General features: G+C 54.8%; 1 protein-coding gene across 1 annotated transcript; it reads left to right on the top strand.

Annotated features, from left to right (window-relative positions):
- The first annotated feature begins 1,886 nt into the window (after positions 1–1,886).
- On the top strand, positions 1,887–16,083 carry FERMT3 (FERM domain containing kindlin 3). The gene is made up of 15 exons (XM_074957883.1): positions 1,887–2,016; positions 3,163–3,330; positions 4,768–5,001; positions 5,546–5,671; positions 5,934–6,102; positions 7,262–7,364; positions 7,682–7,789; positions 8,378–8,512; positions 8,649–8,698; positions 8,958–9,082; positions 9,648–9,754; positions 10,076–10,291; positions 10,691–10,815; positions 11,122–11,263; positions 15,451–16,083. Exons 2-15 carry the CDS (start codon positions 3,171–3,173, stop codon positions 15,628–15,630), a joined length of 1,980 nt encoding a protein of 659 aa, XP_074813984.1. The 5' UTR covers positions 1,887–2,016; positions 3,163–3,170; the 3' UTR covers positions 15,631–16,083.
- Positions 16,084–16,100: the final 17 nt, after the last annotated feature.

Genomic DNA, 16,100 nt, shown 5'->3' with positions numbered 1-16,100 from the left:
CCCTGGTAACAGGGCTCACTCTGCAAGGGGAGTATCAAGCTGCCCCTAGGGGGCACCCTGCCCCAGCCTGTTGCCCTACAGGATCTCCTCCCCTGTCATGCACTTTATATGACATTGCAGGGGGTGACATGGGCTGGGGGGGGACATTGCTGTGCCTCATTCTCCCTGCTAGCAGAGGGAGCTGTGCCACTGGGTGTATTTCCTCCCTATCTTAGAAAGGCAGAACTCTGTAGCCCCAGTGCAGCGAGTGCGCTGATTCTCCTGCCAGCCGATCCTAGCTGCAAGTTGCACCTACCCTCTTCCCTGGGGGACCTTAGCAGCTGCGTCCCCATCCCCCTTCCCCAGAGGCTGCGCCTGAACGGAACTTCTGCTGCTATAAATACAGCACCCACAGAGGCAGGAAGGGGGCTCTGCCGCAGAACAGGAACTAGCAATGTGACGCAGGCTTAGCTGTTCAGATCCCAGTGTGATGCACCAAAATGGTCTCCAAAATGCTGTGCGCTGTTCCTCTGCATTTGGCCTGGCCAAATCTGCACCTCTCTCCTTACAGGAGGGTGTAGGACAGGCAGGTGGGAACTAAATACCTCTTTGATCCCCCAACCCAGCTCAAACTTTCCCCCCTCTAGCTTGTCCCATCAGCTTCCCCCAACTTCAAGTGTGGTCTGACATACCCCCTCTTTCCATGCAGCCAGTCCCGTTCCCCTCTCCTGCTCAGATACACCCACTCAGCTCTGTGTTCAGCAGGGCCCTGGGTGTTAACTGGGATCAAGGCTTTTTTTTTTTCCCCCTCCCTCTCCCAGAGTTGTGCTGATGGACTGCACTGGCTGGCAGTCTTACGCTGACAAGCCAAGCTTTGAGGATTACACTTCACTTTAGGAGGAGAGGGGTCAGTTAGAGCAGAACTGGGAGTCAGGACTCCTGGGGTTCCGTTCTTAGGAGTGGGGTCCAATGGCTTAGAGAAGAGTTGGGACTGCACCATTCTCTGCCAAAACGTGTGACCTAGGGAAAATTAGGGAAGCAATACACCTGCGTTCTGTGGTAGGAGAAGTGATAAGTGCCCTAGCACTCCAAACACAGTTGCCACGTACAGCTGGATGCTTCTCAACAGTTTCCCAACTTCCAGTGGCCAACGGTGGTGTGGGAACATAAGAACTGCAAAACCAAATCAGCCCAGTGAATCAGTCTTCCCACCAGTGCTTCCTGCTTCAGAGAAAGGTTCAAGTCACCCTGGGGTCCTGCCTGCAGGACACATTCCTCCACTGAACACCTGTCAGCATTCTGCTCCCATTCATTTCCCTCATACATTCTTGCCACCTGCTTGATTAGCCCCCGAATGAACTGAAATCCTTCCTGAACCTTTGGCCTGTAATGGAATCATGTGGCCCTGAGTTCCACTGCCTAACTTTGTGTTTTCACTATGTGCTGCTCAGGGGGGCAGAGGAAAATTCATAGGGAGACTCCCTTTTCCCTTTGTGTTCCAATAGCTGCTCTCTGTCCTGTGGTTTAATAAAGGGGTGGCCCTCCCCTGGGGCCAGGCACTGCAGCCCAGCCCAGCCCCCCCCCCCCCCCCCCTTGAGCTAGGGTGCCCTGTTGTGCTGGGTGCTACACAAACCATAACTCAGATCAGGGCCCCCGTGGTACTAGGTGCTTCAAATACAAAGTGAGAGAGAGTCCCTACTGGGAAGGGCCTACACACTGCTCACATGCGAGCAATCCCAGGGACTCGGCAGGTGCCTGAGCTGCCATTGGGCCCTGATGCAAAGGACTTCCTGCCCAAGGCAAACACAATGCAGAGCCCTGGAGCTGTTGAGCAAACAGTGCTCAGCGGCTGAGAGGAAGGGCTGAGAGGAAGTGAAGTGCGGGGGGGGAGGGAAACGCCCAGGGCTAGAGCAACGGGGCTGGACTGATTTGACAGCAGGCACGCTGGGGAGGGAGACAGAGCCCAGGCTGGATCCCTATCAGTGCTAGATGAGCTAACAGCTCCGGGAGCTTTGGACAGAGCCCACACCGGGACCGGTAAGGGGCTGGCTGCGCGGTGGTGGCTGGGGGTGGAAGGTTCCGCTTTACAGTGTCGTGGCAGGTCCCACTCCATCTGTCCTGCCCCACCAATTTGCCACGTGCCCTTATGCACAATCCTTCACTGAAGTGGAAGAGGGGACCCCATTTTGGATGGAGGTTGAGGATGGGCTGCATGGAGGTGTGATCTAGTTAGATGCATGGCACTTCCTACCAAGCTATGGGAGAATTCCTCCTGGGCAGCTGAAAGGATGTGGGGGGCTGTCTCTGGGGCCAGGCTTCACTCTTTGTGTGCCTGGCTCTGTACCCTACTTCCGGGACTCCTGGCATTTACCGAGCTGCTGATCTGTATTAGCCCTTGTGGTCTTCAGCTGTGAGCTAGGGCTCAGGGGTAAACTGTGATTGTATATCAACCTGGGGGATGGAGAGTCAGGATCCCTGGGTTCTGTCCCCAGCTCTGGTTGGGGAGTGAGAACTATTGAGTTGGGAAGGATTGGTGGTGTGTCCCCCGACCCATTATGGTCAGCAATGGGCCCAGGAGTCCTGATTCACAGCCCTCCCTGCTCTAACCCACTTGACCCCACTTCCCTCCCAGTGTTGGGGATAGAACTCGTGAGTCCTGACCCTGGCTCTCTGGTCTGGTCAGCTGTTTGCAGGACAGACTTCCAGGGGCCCACCCAGCACCACCTCTCTCCTGCTGGGACTGGGATTCCCTGGCTCCCATCTCGCCTGTGATCCTGTGCCCTGCAGCCCCCGAACACAACACTGGGCCAGCCTAGCGCTGCTGTATGGGAGCAGTGGTCCAGCTATTTCTGCCTCCACCCTATGCTTTGGGGGAATGCAAATCCTCTCCCTCCCTGCAATGGGCAGGGGTGGGACGTGTCCCTTGCTGAACTGTGGAGTCGTTCTCAGCCCTCCATCCCCTTGTACCACCCCAGCGCTACTGACCTACAGAGCGGGAAAGGGACAAGTTAACCCCCCCCCCCCCCCCCCCGTTATACTGACAATTGAAGCTGGGGATAGAACCCAGGAGTCCTGACTGCCAGCCCCTAGTCTAACCCCCTAGACCCTGCTCCCTTTCCAGAGGAGCGCACAGAACTCCGGTGTCCTGTCTCCCTCCTGACCCTTGCGCTGCACTTGTTCCAGGGCTCGCCATGGCTGGGCTGAAGACGGCGAGCGGGGATTACATCGATGCCTCCTGGGAGCTGAGAGTGGCTGTGGAGGAGCTGGGGCCCGAGGCTGAGCCCCTCACCCTGCGAGTCACCGGGGATGTACACATTGGGGGCATCATGCTGCAGATTGTAGATAAGATCAGTGAGTGTGGGGTCCCCCCTGCTGCTGTGGGTTACATGGAGGGGTGTCCTCTTCCATTAAATCCCCTCCCCACTTTACACACTTCTCCCCACAACGGGTGAGCCCCTGCGTGGATGGTGGGGTTCTGTCCCTTTAATTTCCCTGCTGCACTTCCCCCTCTAATAGCCAGCAACTTCCTGCTGTGGGATTTCTAGCATCACGCATCTTAGCATCAGAGGGGGTTCCCCAACCCTTTACCCTAGGGTACCTCAAATTCCCTCCCCCCCCACCCCTACCCCCCTCAGCTCAGAGCTGGGAACGGAACCCAGGAGTCCTCTCCCAGCCCCCTGCTCTAACCTCTAGACCCCCACTCCCTGCTGTTCCTGCCAGTCTCTCACATGATGCAGGCTGAGTCATGGCCCTGATGCAGGGAAGCGACTCCCAATCGCCCAGTTCCACCCTCAGTTCCTGTCTCTCCCCTCCTACTCTGTGCAAGATTGGGGTCTGGCTGGGGCACTGCCTCCTACCCCCTTGATTACCCCAGAATTGCCCTCTGTGTCAGGGAAACAAGCACCTGCCATCTATGGGCATGGGGGCTACCCAGGGGGTGGGCCAACCCTGGAACGCCTGTCTGGGCTCTAATCTGCCCAGTTGTCTGTTCTTTAGGTGTTAGTGATCCATTGGTCAGTCCCACACGTCCCCCTCCATCCATCTGTCTGTCCCCACATGCTTCCCTCTGTCCTGTACTCCCCTACAGTGTTTGCCCACATCTCCCTACTCCCCTCGGTACCAGAGAGGGAGGGGCCTGGGGCCTGGTGGGAGGGGGTGCCCAGGGACCAATGCAACAGGAAGTGTCTTTTTATCTGCCCAGGACACGAGGTGGGCCTGTGCCATGTCTTCCTGTGGCCAGTCTATGTGGTATGGGGACCTTCCCCTGGCAGTGCCAGATAGCAGCTGTAGCTGCTGCTGGAGACTGTGAGGCCCATACCCTGAATGGAGGCTGATAAGGGGCCAGCTAGCTAGAGCCTATGGCTATAAATAGCCTTCAGGGCTGGGGAGTCTATTCCTGGCTCTGGTAAGGGAGGGGGAGGTTAGTGGCTTAGAGAAGGGTGGGCTGGGAATTGCGACACCTGGGTTCTCTCCCAACTCCAGGAAGAGAATGGGGCCTAGTGGTTAGCATGGAGAAGCCAGGACCCTGCCCCAGGAGCCATGGCTCTGGTTTAGAAGTCTGTAGTTGTATTGTGTGTGTGTGGCTTGCGCAGTTCAGCTCCTGGGGTTGCAGCATCTTCCTTATACTGGGAGCTACCTCCTCTATCCTACCCTGAGGTGGCACTGGCTACATCTCAGCGCTGGGCGAGGGGTCCCTGTATAAACAGCCCCCATGCCCCATGCCAGAGGTGGCTGCATCTCAGTGCCAGACAAGGGGTCCCTGTGCAAACTACTGTGCTCTGCCCCCAGAGGTGAAGCAGAACTGGTCAGACCATGCACTCTGGTGGGAGCAGAAGAAACTCTGGCTGCTCAAGACCAACTGGACCCTGGATAAGTACGGGCTGCAGGCAGACGCCCGTCTCCGGTACACACCTCAGCACAAGCCTGTGCGGCTGCAGCTGCCCAACCGGCGGATGATCCGCGTCCACGCCAGCTTCTCTGAGCCTGTCTTCCGTGCTGTGGCTGGCATCTGCCGGGTGCTGAGTGAGTGCCCGGGTGGGGATGGGGCATAGATGGGCCAGGGTGCAGAAGGATGCAGGGGGTAGACATCGAGGGTGAGCATCAGGGAGGGGCAGGAGTTGTGGAGGAGGGAAAGGCAAAGGGTGCAGAGGGGTAGGGGGTTTGGAGGTGTGGGGTGTGGGGCAGGGGGCAGTGCTTAAAGTGGTCTGGAAAAAGTGCATGGGGAGTCATGACAAATTAGTGACATCACATCTACCTAGCGCCTGGGGCTCTTCTCCCCTGGCTGCCCCTTCCCAGGTGGGAAGTAGGAGCATAGATGGGCCAGTGTCTGGGGTGAGGAGGTGACCCAGGGAGCGGTAAGGGGAGGAGCAGGGGTCAGGGAGTTGTGTAGCGGGGCACAAAGGGGTGAGGGGAGCAAAAGTAGGGAGAAAAGCCTGGGTGGGCTCGGGGAGGAGGGATGGGGCTTTTGGGGGAGAGGGGCAGGGGGCCCAGACAGATGGAATAAGGGGAAGATGGGGGAAGGCCCCCTTACTGGGGAGCTCCCTCACCCCGTCTCCCCTCCCCTCAGGTATCAGGCATGCCGAGGAGCTGTCACTGCTGCGGGCGCCTGAGGAGAAGGACAAGAAGAAGCGGAAGGGGCCGGTGCTGGGGACAGAGGATGATTTTGACCTCAGCGGGGTGGTGCTGCCAGCCAGTGAGTGCGGGCGAAGGGGGTGGGCAGGGGCATGTGAGTGTGCTTTCCTGCGAGTGCTGGGGTGAGCGTGCATGCTAGTGCATTAGTGTGAGTGCATGTGAGAGCACCCCTGTGTGCTTGTGCCAGAAGGTACATGCACTAGTGAGCACAAGCAGTGGTGCGAGAGCCTGCCCTACTGTGTGTGCACCTGGCGGCGGGCATCTGCCTGGGCGCCACTAACCCCCCCTTGTGCACAAAACAGAAGCCCTCCCTTTCCCTGCAGGTGCGGAGCAGCAGCCGTTCCGGGGGATGCCGGCCCATTTCTCGGACAGCCCCACCACCGAGGCCTGTTACCGGATGCTGTCAGTGAGCTGGACTGGCCTGAGCCCCGAGCACGTGCTGAAGATGCCTCGGCCCAGCAACCTCATGGAGAAGGCCCAGATCAACAGCCGGTGAGAGGAGAGAGGGGGGCTGCAGGCTGGGCTTGAGGGGCACCGGGAGAGCTGCGGCTGCTGGCTCTATGCCTGGGGGCAGCACCACAGCTGGGTCCCGTCATGGATTTCCAGGGCAATCTGTACCCCCAGCCTTTATACCGTCACCTCTAACGGCTCCCGGGCAGGCCGGGCCATGGAGTTAGGATGAGTCCCGCGACTCCAGCACATCTAGGCGGGGCCCTGGACTCCAGACTCCCATGTCTCTCTCTATCTCCCCAGAGGTTCCTCTGCGTTGATTGCCCTGCAGTGACCCAGTGCAGCCTGTTCAGAGCAAGCCAGGGTCTACCAGTCCCCTGGGACCCAGGGTCGTAGCATCCTTAGCGCAGCATGGAAAGTCAGGCCCAGCCTGGAGTCCATGCTGGCAGCCACCTGCCCCGTTCCCTAGGCTCCTGCCAGTCTCCCCTGTTTTCTGGCCGGGGTCTCACTCCTAGACCAGGGTGGAGTGTTAATCTTAGTATCCAAGAGTGAACCCTCCCTCCCCCATCGCTGCTGAGCCCTTGGGGGCACCCCACGGTGGGCAGACCTTCCATCCTTACAGCGACAGGGCACGGGGAGAGCCAACCCTGACTTGCCTTATGAGTGCTATATGGGCAGCCCAGTTCCTAGCCCAGGCCTGACTGGCGGAGCTGCCCGCAGCCCCTGCCGGGGGATGCAGCTTCTACCCACATGGGAGTGCTTCCACCTGCTGAGCTCTCCCCAGCTACGGAGGCCAAAGCCCTTCCACGCTGGGATCAGGGCGTCTGCACGAGGGTTCACGCTCTGCGGCGACACTGCCCTCTCCCTCCCCAGCCCACAGAGCTCTGCCGGGCTAAGTGTGGGCCAGGCTGAAGCCGCCTCCTGGCCCCTGATCTCCAGCTGCCTGGTGCTGGTCACACATGTTCAGCCTCCCTTGGCTGGCCGGTGGGGGTCTCAGTGTCGCTGCAGGGCTCCCTGCCTAGGGACAGTTCTTGATGGTGCATTCCCACCCCCAGATAGAGACCTGCAGCCATCTCGTCTACCCTGCCCTAGAGAGGAAGGTGTAACCCCTTCCCACCCAGGGGGTGGCAATCCCAAGTGGGTGGGGAAACTGAGTCACACCTGTTCTTACTGATATGACAATTCCCGTGTTCCCCTCCAGGTGGCTGAGCTCCTCGCGGTCACTGATGCAGCAGGACGTGCGGGAGAACGAGCAGCTCTGGCTGCGGTTCAAATATTACAGCTTCTTTGACCTGGAGCCCAAGGTGGGACCCCTGTGTACCTCCCTCCCCTCCAACCCTTCTCCCCTGGGGTCCGCTGTCCATCCTTCACTCCCCAAATACAGCCAGCCTGTCCTGGCTACTCCAACCCCTACCACACCCCATCATCTCTCCCCAGACTTTCCCTTCCCCCCTCAAACCTACACTGACTTCTTGGATCTGGAGCCCAGGACCCCTCCTTCCCTCCACCCTGACCCAACTCTCCTCCAGACCCCTGTTCCACCCCCTCCCCGCTCCTCCCCCTTAATTTCCCCCATTGACCCCCTAACCCCCACCTACCTTTCCTGTCCGCCATGCTGCAGTACGACGCAGTGCGCATCACCCAGCTGTACGAGCAGGCACGCTGGGCCGTGCTGCTGGAGGAGACCGAAAGCACCGAGGAGGAGATGATGGTCTTCGCTGCGCTGCAGGTACTGGACCTCCGCCCCCCACCCCCAGCTAGGCCAGGATCCACCTCCCCCTGCTGGGCTGGAATCCACCCCCACCTACCAGGGATCCCCCCACAGCCATCCCCTTCCCTCCCTCACATGGAGCACCCGCAACTGGCCAGGATCCATCCCCTCCCCGGCCATGGAACACCCCCGCCTACCCCACAATCAGGCTGGGATCTACCTTCCCTAGTGCTCACCCAGTGGGGCCAGGAGTAACCATCCCTGGAGCCCTCCCACCCAGCTGGGCTGGGATCCATCTGCCCCCCCCCCTTTGTCCCCCAAGCACTCCCACCTAGTGGGGATCTAGCCCCTCCCCGCTACGGAGTACCCTTACCCAATATATTTCCACATCCCATCCCCAGCTGGGCTGGGGTCTGTCTTCCCCAGAGCTCACCCAGTGGGGCCAGGACTAACTACCTCTGGAGCTCTCCCACCCAGGTGAACAAAGATCCATCCCCCCAGGTCAAGCCAGTGGCCAATCCCATGTGGGGGCTATCTGGGTGGGTGGGGTGGTGAAGATCTCCCTCCCCTTTCTCCCCAACTAACCGGCCTCCCCCTGCCCTCCAGTATCACATCAACAAGCTCTCCCTGAGTGCTGACCCCACGGAGCCAGCTGGGGAGCAAGGCCTGGATGACCTGGACTCAGCCCTGTCCAACCTCCAGGTCAAGCTGGAGGGGGGGACATCAACCTCGGACATGCTGGTAAGGGGCGGATGTGAGGGGCACCAGCAGCGCTGTGGGGGGATCCAGGGTTGGAATATCAGGAGGCGGCAGGATTGAGGGGCATCAGGCGGCCGGACTGGAGTAGCAGGGGGTGACTGTCTTGATCTCCTGACAGGAAAATCTCACCACCATCCCTGAGCTGAAGGATTATCTCCGGATATTCAGGTGAGCTTCAGACTCTCATCCTCACTTTGGGGGTGGGGGCTGAGAGTCAGGATTCCTGGGTTCTACCCCTGCTCTGGGAGCAACGTGGGGTCTAGTGCTCACAGTTCCAATAACATGCCTGACCCCATCCCCCAAGCTATCCTGTTGCACCTGCCCCATGTCACAGCTCAGGGTCCTAGGGGGACTGTGTGTCTCTCCCACATCTGGGGGGTGTCCAACTGTGCCCCCTCCACCTTGGCATTGATGCCCCCCTCCACAGGCCCCGCAAGCTGACGCTGAAGGGCTACAAGCAGTACTGGGTAGTGTTCAAAGAGACCTCCATCTCCTACTACAAGAGCCGTGAGGAGGCCCTGGGTGAGCCCGTGCAGCAGCTCAGTCTCAAGGGTGAGTACGGTATCTCTTCTCCCCACACCCTCCCAGATCAGACAGATGGGCTCATCCAGCCCGCTGTGTCCCAGCTCGCACAAAGTCTGCTACTTCAGAGAACTGAACATAAGCCTTCCCTCAACAGTGAGCTCCCCTCACCAGGCAATGCTGGGCGGGATTCCCACCATGTATATTCCAACTGCAGCATGAGGGTCTCTTGCTGTCAGCGCCCAGGGTGCAGGGGAATCCCTTTCACATCCTCTCTGTTCCAACCTCCTGGGCCCTTTGCACGCCAGTAGCAGGGAGTTCCACAGTTAACTGAAAGTAAAAGGACAGGATTTTCTTTGCTGGCCCCTGCCATTCACAGCCAGTCAATGGTCTCTGGCATCAACTAACAGCCAGATCTAATCTCCCTGAAGCCTTGGTCTCCTTAAAACTCCTGTGGCAAGTAGTTCCATAGGTCAACACAGAGGCGAGAGATTGTCCCCTAGCCCCATGGGATTTTGAGATATTTTTGCAGACACAATAAAGCATTTTAATCACCAATTATGCTGCATTCCACTCCCCCTGCCACCAATTTCAGGCTGTGAGGTGGTACCGGATGTCAACGTCTCAGGCCAAAAGTTCTGCATCAAACTGCTGGTGCCCTCTCCGGAGGGGATGAGCGAAGTGTACCTGCGCTGTGAGGACGTAAGTTGTGGGACAGCAATGGGATCAGACTGTGGGGTGGGTTATACCCTACGGACTCACACTGGGGGATGCATTTGGGTTGTACCATGTGGGGAGTGAAAGGGCAGTGGGATTACACCATAAAGGGAGGGCTGCAGTGGGGCTATACTGGGGGAAGGGGCTGTGAATTGGTGGGTGAATGGGATTATCTTCTAGAAAGGGGCTGCAGGGTCTGGCTACTGAGATGCATTGCAGCGGTGGTTCCAGCTGGGGGTCTTTAGTGCCTCCCCCTCCTTTAACTCCCTCCCTTCCCTTCCTCCTCCTCCTCCCCCCCCCCCCCAGGAGCAGCAGTATGCCCGCTGGATGGCAGGGTGCCGGCTGGCAGCCAAGGGCCGGACCATGGCAGACAGCACGTATCAGTCTGAGGTGCAGAACATCCTGTCCTTCCTGCAGCTGCAGAGAGCCAGTCCTGACGCGCCCATGGCCCCCGATGCCGAGGCCATAGGCACCCAGTGGCTGGTGTCCCCACGCTACCAGAAGAAATTCAAGCCCAAACAAGTAGGTGGGGGTTGGGGCAGCAACCCCTACTGAGCTCCCTGCCCCACTCCCTGAAGCACAGCACCCCTGGCCCCAGGATGGAGTCAACACTGACTGCAGGAGGAGATGCCCCCTGTAGCACAGCTCCCCCTAGTGCTGCACTTGGGTAATGGGGCCAGGACTGCAAGGGCAGAGCACCCCTACTGAGCCCCCCACCCTGCTCCTTGCAGCACAGTGCCCCGCACTGAGCCCCCCGCCCTGCCCCCTACAGCACAGCACCCCCTACTGCTGCACTTGGGTAATGGGGCCAGCAATGACTGTGGTGGGAGCACACCCCCCAACCTCCCAGGAGGTCTCCCATCCAAGCAGTGATCAGGCCTGGAACACACTGGAACACTGACCCATGTCTCCTGCCCACAGTTAACCCCGCGCATCCTGGAGGCCCATCAGAATGTGGCCCAGCTCTCACTCACCGAGGCCAAGATGAGGTTTATCCAGGCCTGGCAGTCACTGCCTGATTTCGGCATCTCCTACTTTGTGGTCAGGTGAGGCACCCCTCCCCACAGAGCCAAGGGTAGAACCGAGGAGTCCTGACCCCCCACACACCCTGCTCTAACCACTGAACCCCCCTTCACACTTCTACAGAGTCAGGGATAGAACCCAGAAGTCCCGAAGCCCAGCCCTTCCACTCCACCCCCAACCCATTCAACCTCACTCCTCTCCCTGCTCAGCTAGGGATAGAAACCAGGAATCCTGACCCCCAGCCCCTCCTGCTCCAATCCATTGACTGCCACCCCCAAACTGCAATACAACCCAGGAGTCCTGACCCCCAGCCCCTCCACGCTCCGCAGGTTCAAGGGCAGTAGGAAGGATGAGATCCTGGGCATCGCCAATAATCGTCTGATCCGAATTGACCTGGGCGTGGGAGACATGGTGAAAACCTGGCGGTATAGCAACATGCGCCAGTGGAATGTCAACTGGGACATCCGTCAGGTCAGTGCAGGGAAGGGGTTGCTGGGGCCTATAAAGAGCAATGCCAAGCCATCATGGAGTCTGGCACAGGGAGAGGGGGTGTAGGGGAATGCCCTAGGAGACACGATTGTATTGGGTCTTCTCCTCTCCAGTGCCCATGCATGGTGGAGATGGGCTCTAGGACTCCTGGAGTCTCTTGCCTGGCTCTGGGAGGCAAGTGGGGTCTACAGAATCACAGAAATGTAGGGCTGGAAGGGATCTTGAGAGGTCACCAAGTCCTGCCCACTGCGCTGAGGCAGGACTAATAAACCTCCACCATTCCTGACAAGTGTTTGTTGAACCTGTTCTTAAAAACCTCCAGTGATGAGGATTCCACAACCTCCCTTGGAAGCCTGTCGCAGAGCTTAACTACCCTTAGTCAGAAAGTTTTTCCCTAATGTCTGACCTGAGTCTCCCTTGCTGCAGATTAAGGATGACTTCTTATCCTGCCTTTAGGGGCCATGGAGAACAATTAATCCCCATTCTCTTTATAGCAGCCCTTAACATATTGGAAAACTGTTAGCAGGTCCCCTCAGTCTTTTCTCATAACTAAACAAGCCCAGTGTTTTTAACCTTTCCTCCTAGATCAGGATTTCTAAACCTTTTATCATTTTTGTAGCTCTGCTCTGGACTCTCTCCAGTTTGTTCCCATCTTTCCTGAAATGTGGTGCCCAGAACTGGGCACAGTACTGCAGCCAAGGCCTCCCCCGTGCCAAGCAGAGAAGGACAGTTATTTCCCATATCTTACATGCAACACTCTTGCACCACCCCAGAATAATAATAACCATTTCTGCAGCTGCTGACACTCACGTTCAGTTTGTGAGCCACTGTAATCCTTGCATCCTTTTCAGCAACATTGCCACGTAGTCAGTTCTTTCTCATTTTGTAATTGTGCATTTGATTTTTTTTTCTGAAGAGTAGTACATTGCACTTGCCTTTATTGAATTTCATCTTGTTGATTTCAGACCAATTTCTCTAACTTGTCAAGGTGATTTTTAATTCTAATCCTGTCCTCCAAAGTACTTGCAACCCCTCCCAGCTTGGTGTCATCTGCAAATTTTATAAGCATATTCTCCACTCTGTTATCCAAGTCATTAATGAACATATTGAATAGTACTGGAGCCAGGACTGACCCCTCGAGGGCCCCACTAGATACATTCTCCCAGTTCAACCGTGAATGATTGATAACTACTCTAAGGACTGTCTTTCAACCAGTTGTGTACCCACCTTATAGTAATTTCATTTAGACCACATTTCCCTAGTTTGCTTATGAGAGTGTCATGTGGGACTATGGCCCATCTACTAGGCCAGTAATCCTGTCCACAAAGGAAATTAAGTGAGTTTGGCATGATTTGTTCTTGACAAATCCATGCTGGCTATTTCTTCTAACCCTATTATCTTGTAACTGATTCTAAGAATATAAGAACTGCCCTACTAGATCAAGCCCTAATCTATCTTGCCCAGTACCCTGGGCAACAGTGGCCCATATCAGAGCTTCAGCCAGAGTGTACAGAACACGGGAGGCATGGAGTGATCCACCTGGCTAGTGGCGATCAGAGGTTTAGGGTCACCCCAAGCATGAGGTTATGTCCCTGGTCATATTGGCAAATAGTCATTGATGGACCTATCCAGCACTAACTTATCCAGTTCTTTTTGGAACCCAGTTATACTTTTGCCCATCACAAGATCCCATAGCAATGACTTCCACAGGTTAGTTGTGCATTGTGTGAAAAAGAACTTCCTCTTGTTTGTATTAAATCTGCTGCCTATTAATTTCATCCGGCGACCCCTGGTTTTTGTATTGTGGAAAAAGGTAAATAATGCTTTCCTGTTCACTTTTTCCATACCATTCATGATTTTATAGACCTTTATCTCTCACACACCCTTAGTTGTCTCTTTTCTAAGCTGAGCAGCCCTAATCTTTAGTCTTTCCTTGTATGGAAGCCATTCCATACCCTTAATCATCACACCAGACTGGGGAGCCATGACTTCTCTTCACAAAAGCTATATTGATTCTTCCTCAATAAAGTGTATTTATCTCTGTGTCTGACAATTGTGTTCTTTTCTATAGTTTCTACCAATTTGCCTGGTGGTGAAGTTAGGTTTACTGGCCTGTAATTGCCAGGATTGCCTCTGGAGCCTTTTTAAAAATTTGCTATTTCATTAGCTATCCTCTAGTCATCTGCTACAGAGGCTGATTTCAGCAATAGGTTAAATACTATAGTTCTGCAATTTCATATCTGACTTCCTTCAAACTTTTGGGTGAAGACCATCTGGTCCTGGTGACTTAATATTGTTTAGTTTTAGTAATATATGCCAAAACCACCTCTATTGACACATCTATGTGGGACGATACTTCTGATTAGTCACCCAAAAAGAAAGCTCTGATAGGGGTACCTTCCCTACATCTTCTGTTGCAAAGACCCATGCAAAGAATCCATTAAGCTTCTCTGTGATTGCCTTGTCTTCTTTGAGTGCTTCTTTAACACCTTGGTTGTCTAGTGGCCCCACTGATTGTCTGACATGCTTCTGATGTACTTAAGAAAATTCTTATTGTTAGTTTTTGCATCTCTAGCAAGTTAGTTCTCAAATTCTTTTTTGGCCTGTCTTATGACACTTGTACATTTTACTTGCCAGAGTTTGTGCCCCTTCTTATTTTCCTCACTAGAATTTGACTTCCACATTTTAAAGGAAAGGAGAACTTGTGGCACCTTAGAGACTAACAAATTTATTTGAGCATCCGATGAAGTGAGCTGTAGATCACAAAAGCTTATGCTCAAATAAATTTGTTAGTCCCTAAGGTGTCACAAGTACTCCTTTTCTTTTGCGAATACAGACTAACATGGCTGCTACTCTGAAACCTGACATTTTAAAGGGTGACTTTTCCCCACCAATACGCTGTTGCTTAGCCATGTCTCTTTTGGTTTGGGGTATACATTTAGTCTGAGCCTCTATTATGGTATTTTTAAGTAGTCTCCATGCTGACTGCAGGCCGCACTGTACCCCCGTGACTGTTCTTTTTAATTTCCATCTAACAAACATCCTCATTCTTGTGTTGTTTCCCTTTTTAAAGTTAAATGTAACCATGGGGGGCGGGTTTTCGGGTTGATATTTCCCCCCCTACAAGGATGCTAAATTTAATTACATTATGGTCACTTTTACCGAGCAGTTCAGCAACAGTTACTTCTGGGATCACATCCTATGCTCCACTTCGGACTAAATCAAGAATTGTCTTTCCCCTTGTGGGTTACAAGACTAGCTGCACCAGGAAGCAGTCATTTACGGGTGTCATCTCTGCATCCCTATTCTGAGGTGACATTTACGCAGTCAATATGTAGTTGAAATCACACATTATTACTGTGATTTCTGGTTTTGTAGCCTCTGTAACCTCCATTAGCATTTCACAATCACAGTCACTCTCGTGGTCAGTAGTATATTCCTACTGCTATCCTCTTATTATTCAAGCTTGGAATTTCTACTGATAGAGATTTTACAGTAGTTTGATTCATTTAAGGTTTTCACCTTTTTGATTTTTCTTTTTATAAACATGTAGTGTCACCTCACCCGCACCAGCGTGACCTACTGTCACTCCTATATATTGCATACCTTGGTATTACCATGTCCCATTGATTAGCCTCATTTCACAAAGTTTCAGTAATGTCTATTATACCAATATCCTCATTTAATGCCAGGCACTCTAGTTCACCCATCTTAGTATTTAGACTTCTAGCATTAGTATATAAGCCCTTGTACATTTTGTCAATATTTAGTCACTTGCCTTCATGTGTTATGTTTAAATGAGATTCGTATGTTTGACCATTGCTTCCTAGCTCCTATCTGTTCTTTACCAACTTCTTTCCTATCCTCTTAGGATATCGAGTCTGCCCTTGAATTAATTCATCCCTAAGGGATGTCTCTGCCGAGCTGTGCGTTCCTCCATACCTGTTGGCTTTCTCCCAGCTTTTCGTTTAAAAACTCCTCTACAACCTTCTTAATTTTACATGCCAGCTATCTGGTTCCATTTTGGTTAAGGTGGAGTCCATCCTCCCCCAGTACAGGCTACTTCTTCCCCAAAAGGTTCCCCAGTTTCTAACAACACTAAAAGGTGGGAGCCAGGACTCGTGTGTTCTCTTCCCCAACCAGCCCCTCACTACTGTCCTCTCTCCCAGGTGGCGATTGAGTTTGATGAGCACATCAATGTGGCGTTCAGCTGTGTGTCGGCCAGGTGCAATATCGTGCACGAGTACATCGGGGGGTACATCTTCCTGTCCACCCGCTCCACCGACAAGGGCCGGGGCCTCGATGAGGAGCTTTTCTACAAGCTGACAGGGGGCCACGAGGCCCTGTGAGCACTCAGCACTGTTCCTATCCCCTGCTGGGTACCAGGGGGCAGCAGGGACCAACATTGGCCCCGCCAACAGGGAGGGAGCAACCCTCACCCACCCATCCCAACCACCTATCCCCAACATACCCACCCAACACAGTCCCCTACCCCCATTCCCTCCTACCCACAACACAGCCCACCAATCCCTACACACACATTCCCAAGCCACTTCCCCCATGCTCCACAACCCCAGTCTCCACGTTTCCATACACACTCAGCTAACCAACCCAACCAGCCCAACACCTGCTACTCCTCAAATTCCCTACACACCATGACAACACCACCCTGCAATGGCCTACACAACCCCAGCCCAAGCCACCCCTTAATCCACCCATCCCTTCTCGTGCTCCCTGCCATGCCAGCACTCCTGCATGTGCTCTATGGGAGGGGGAGTACAGGTCCCCAGCCAGCACGCCTTACCCCAGCGGTGTGGGG

This window comes from Natator depressus, chromosome 7 (assembly GCF_965152275.1).
Source record: "Natator depressus isolate rNatDep1 chromosome 7, rNatDep2.hap1, whole genome shotgun sequence".
Classification (NCBI taxonomy): Eukaryota; Metazoa; Chordata; order Testudines; family Cheloniidae; genus Natator; species Natator depressus.
This window is presented reverse-complemented; position numbering and strand designations above follow the sequence as displayed.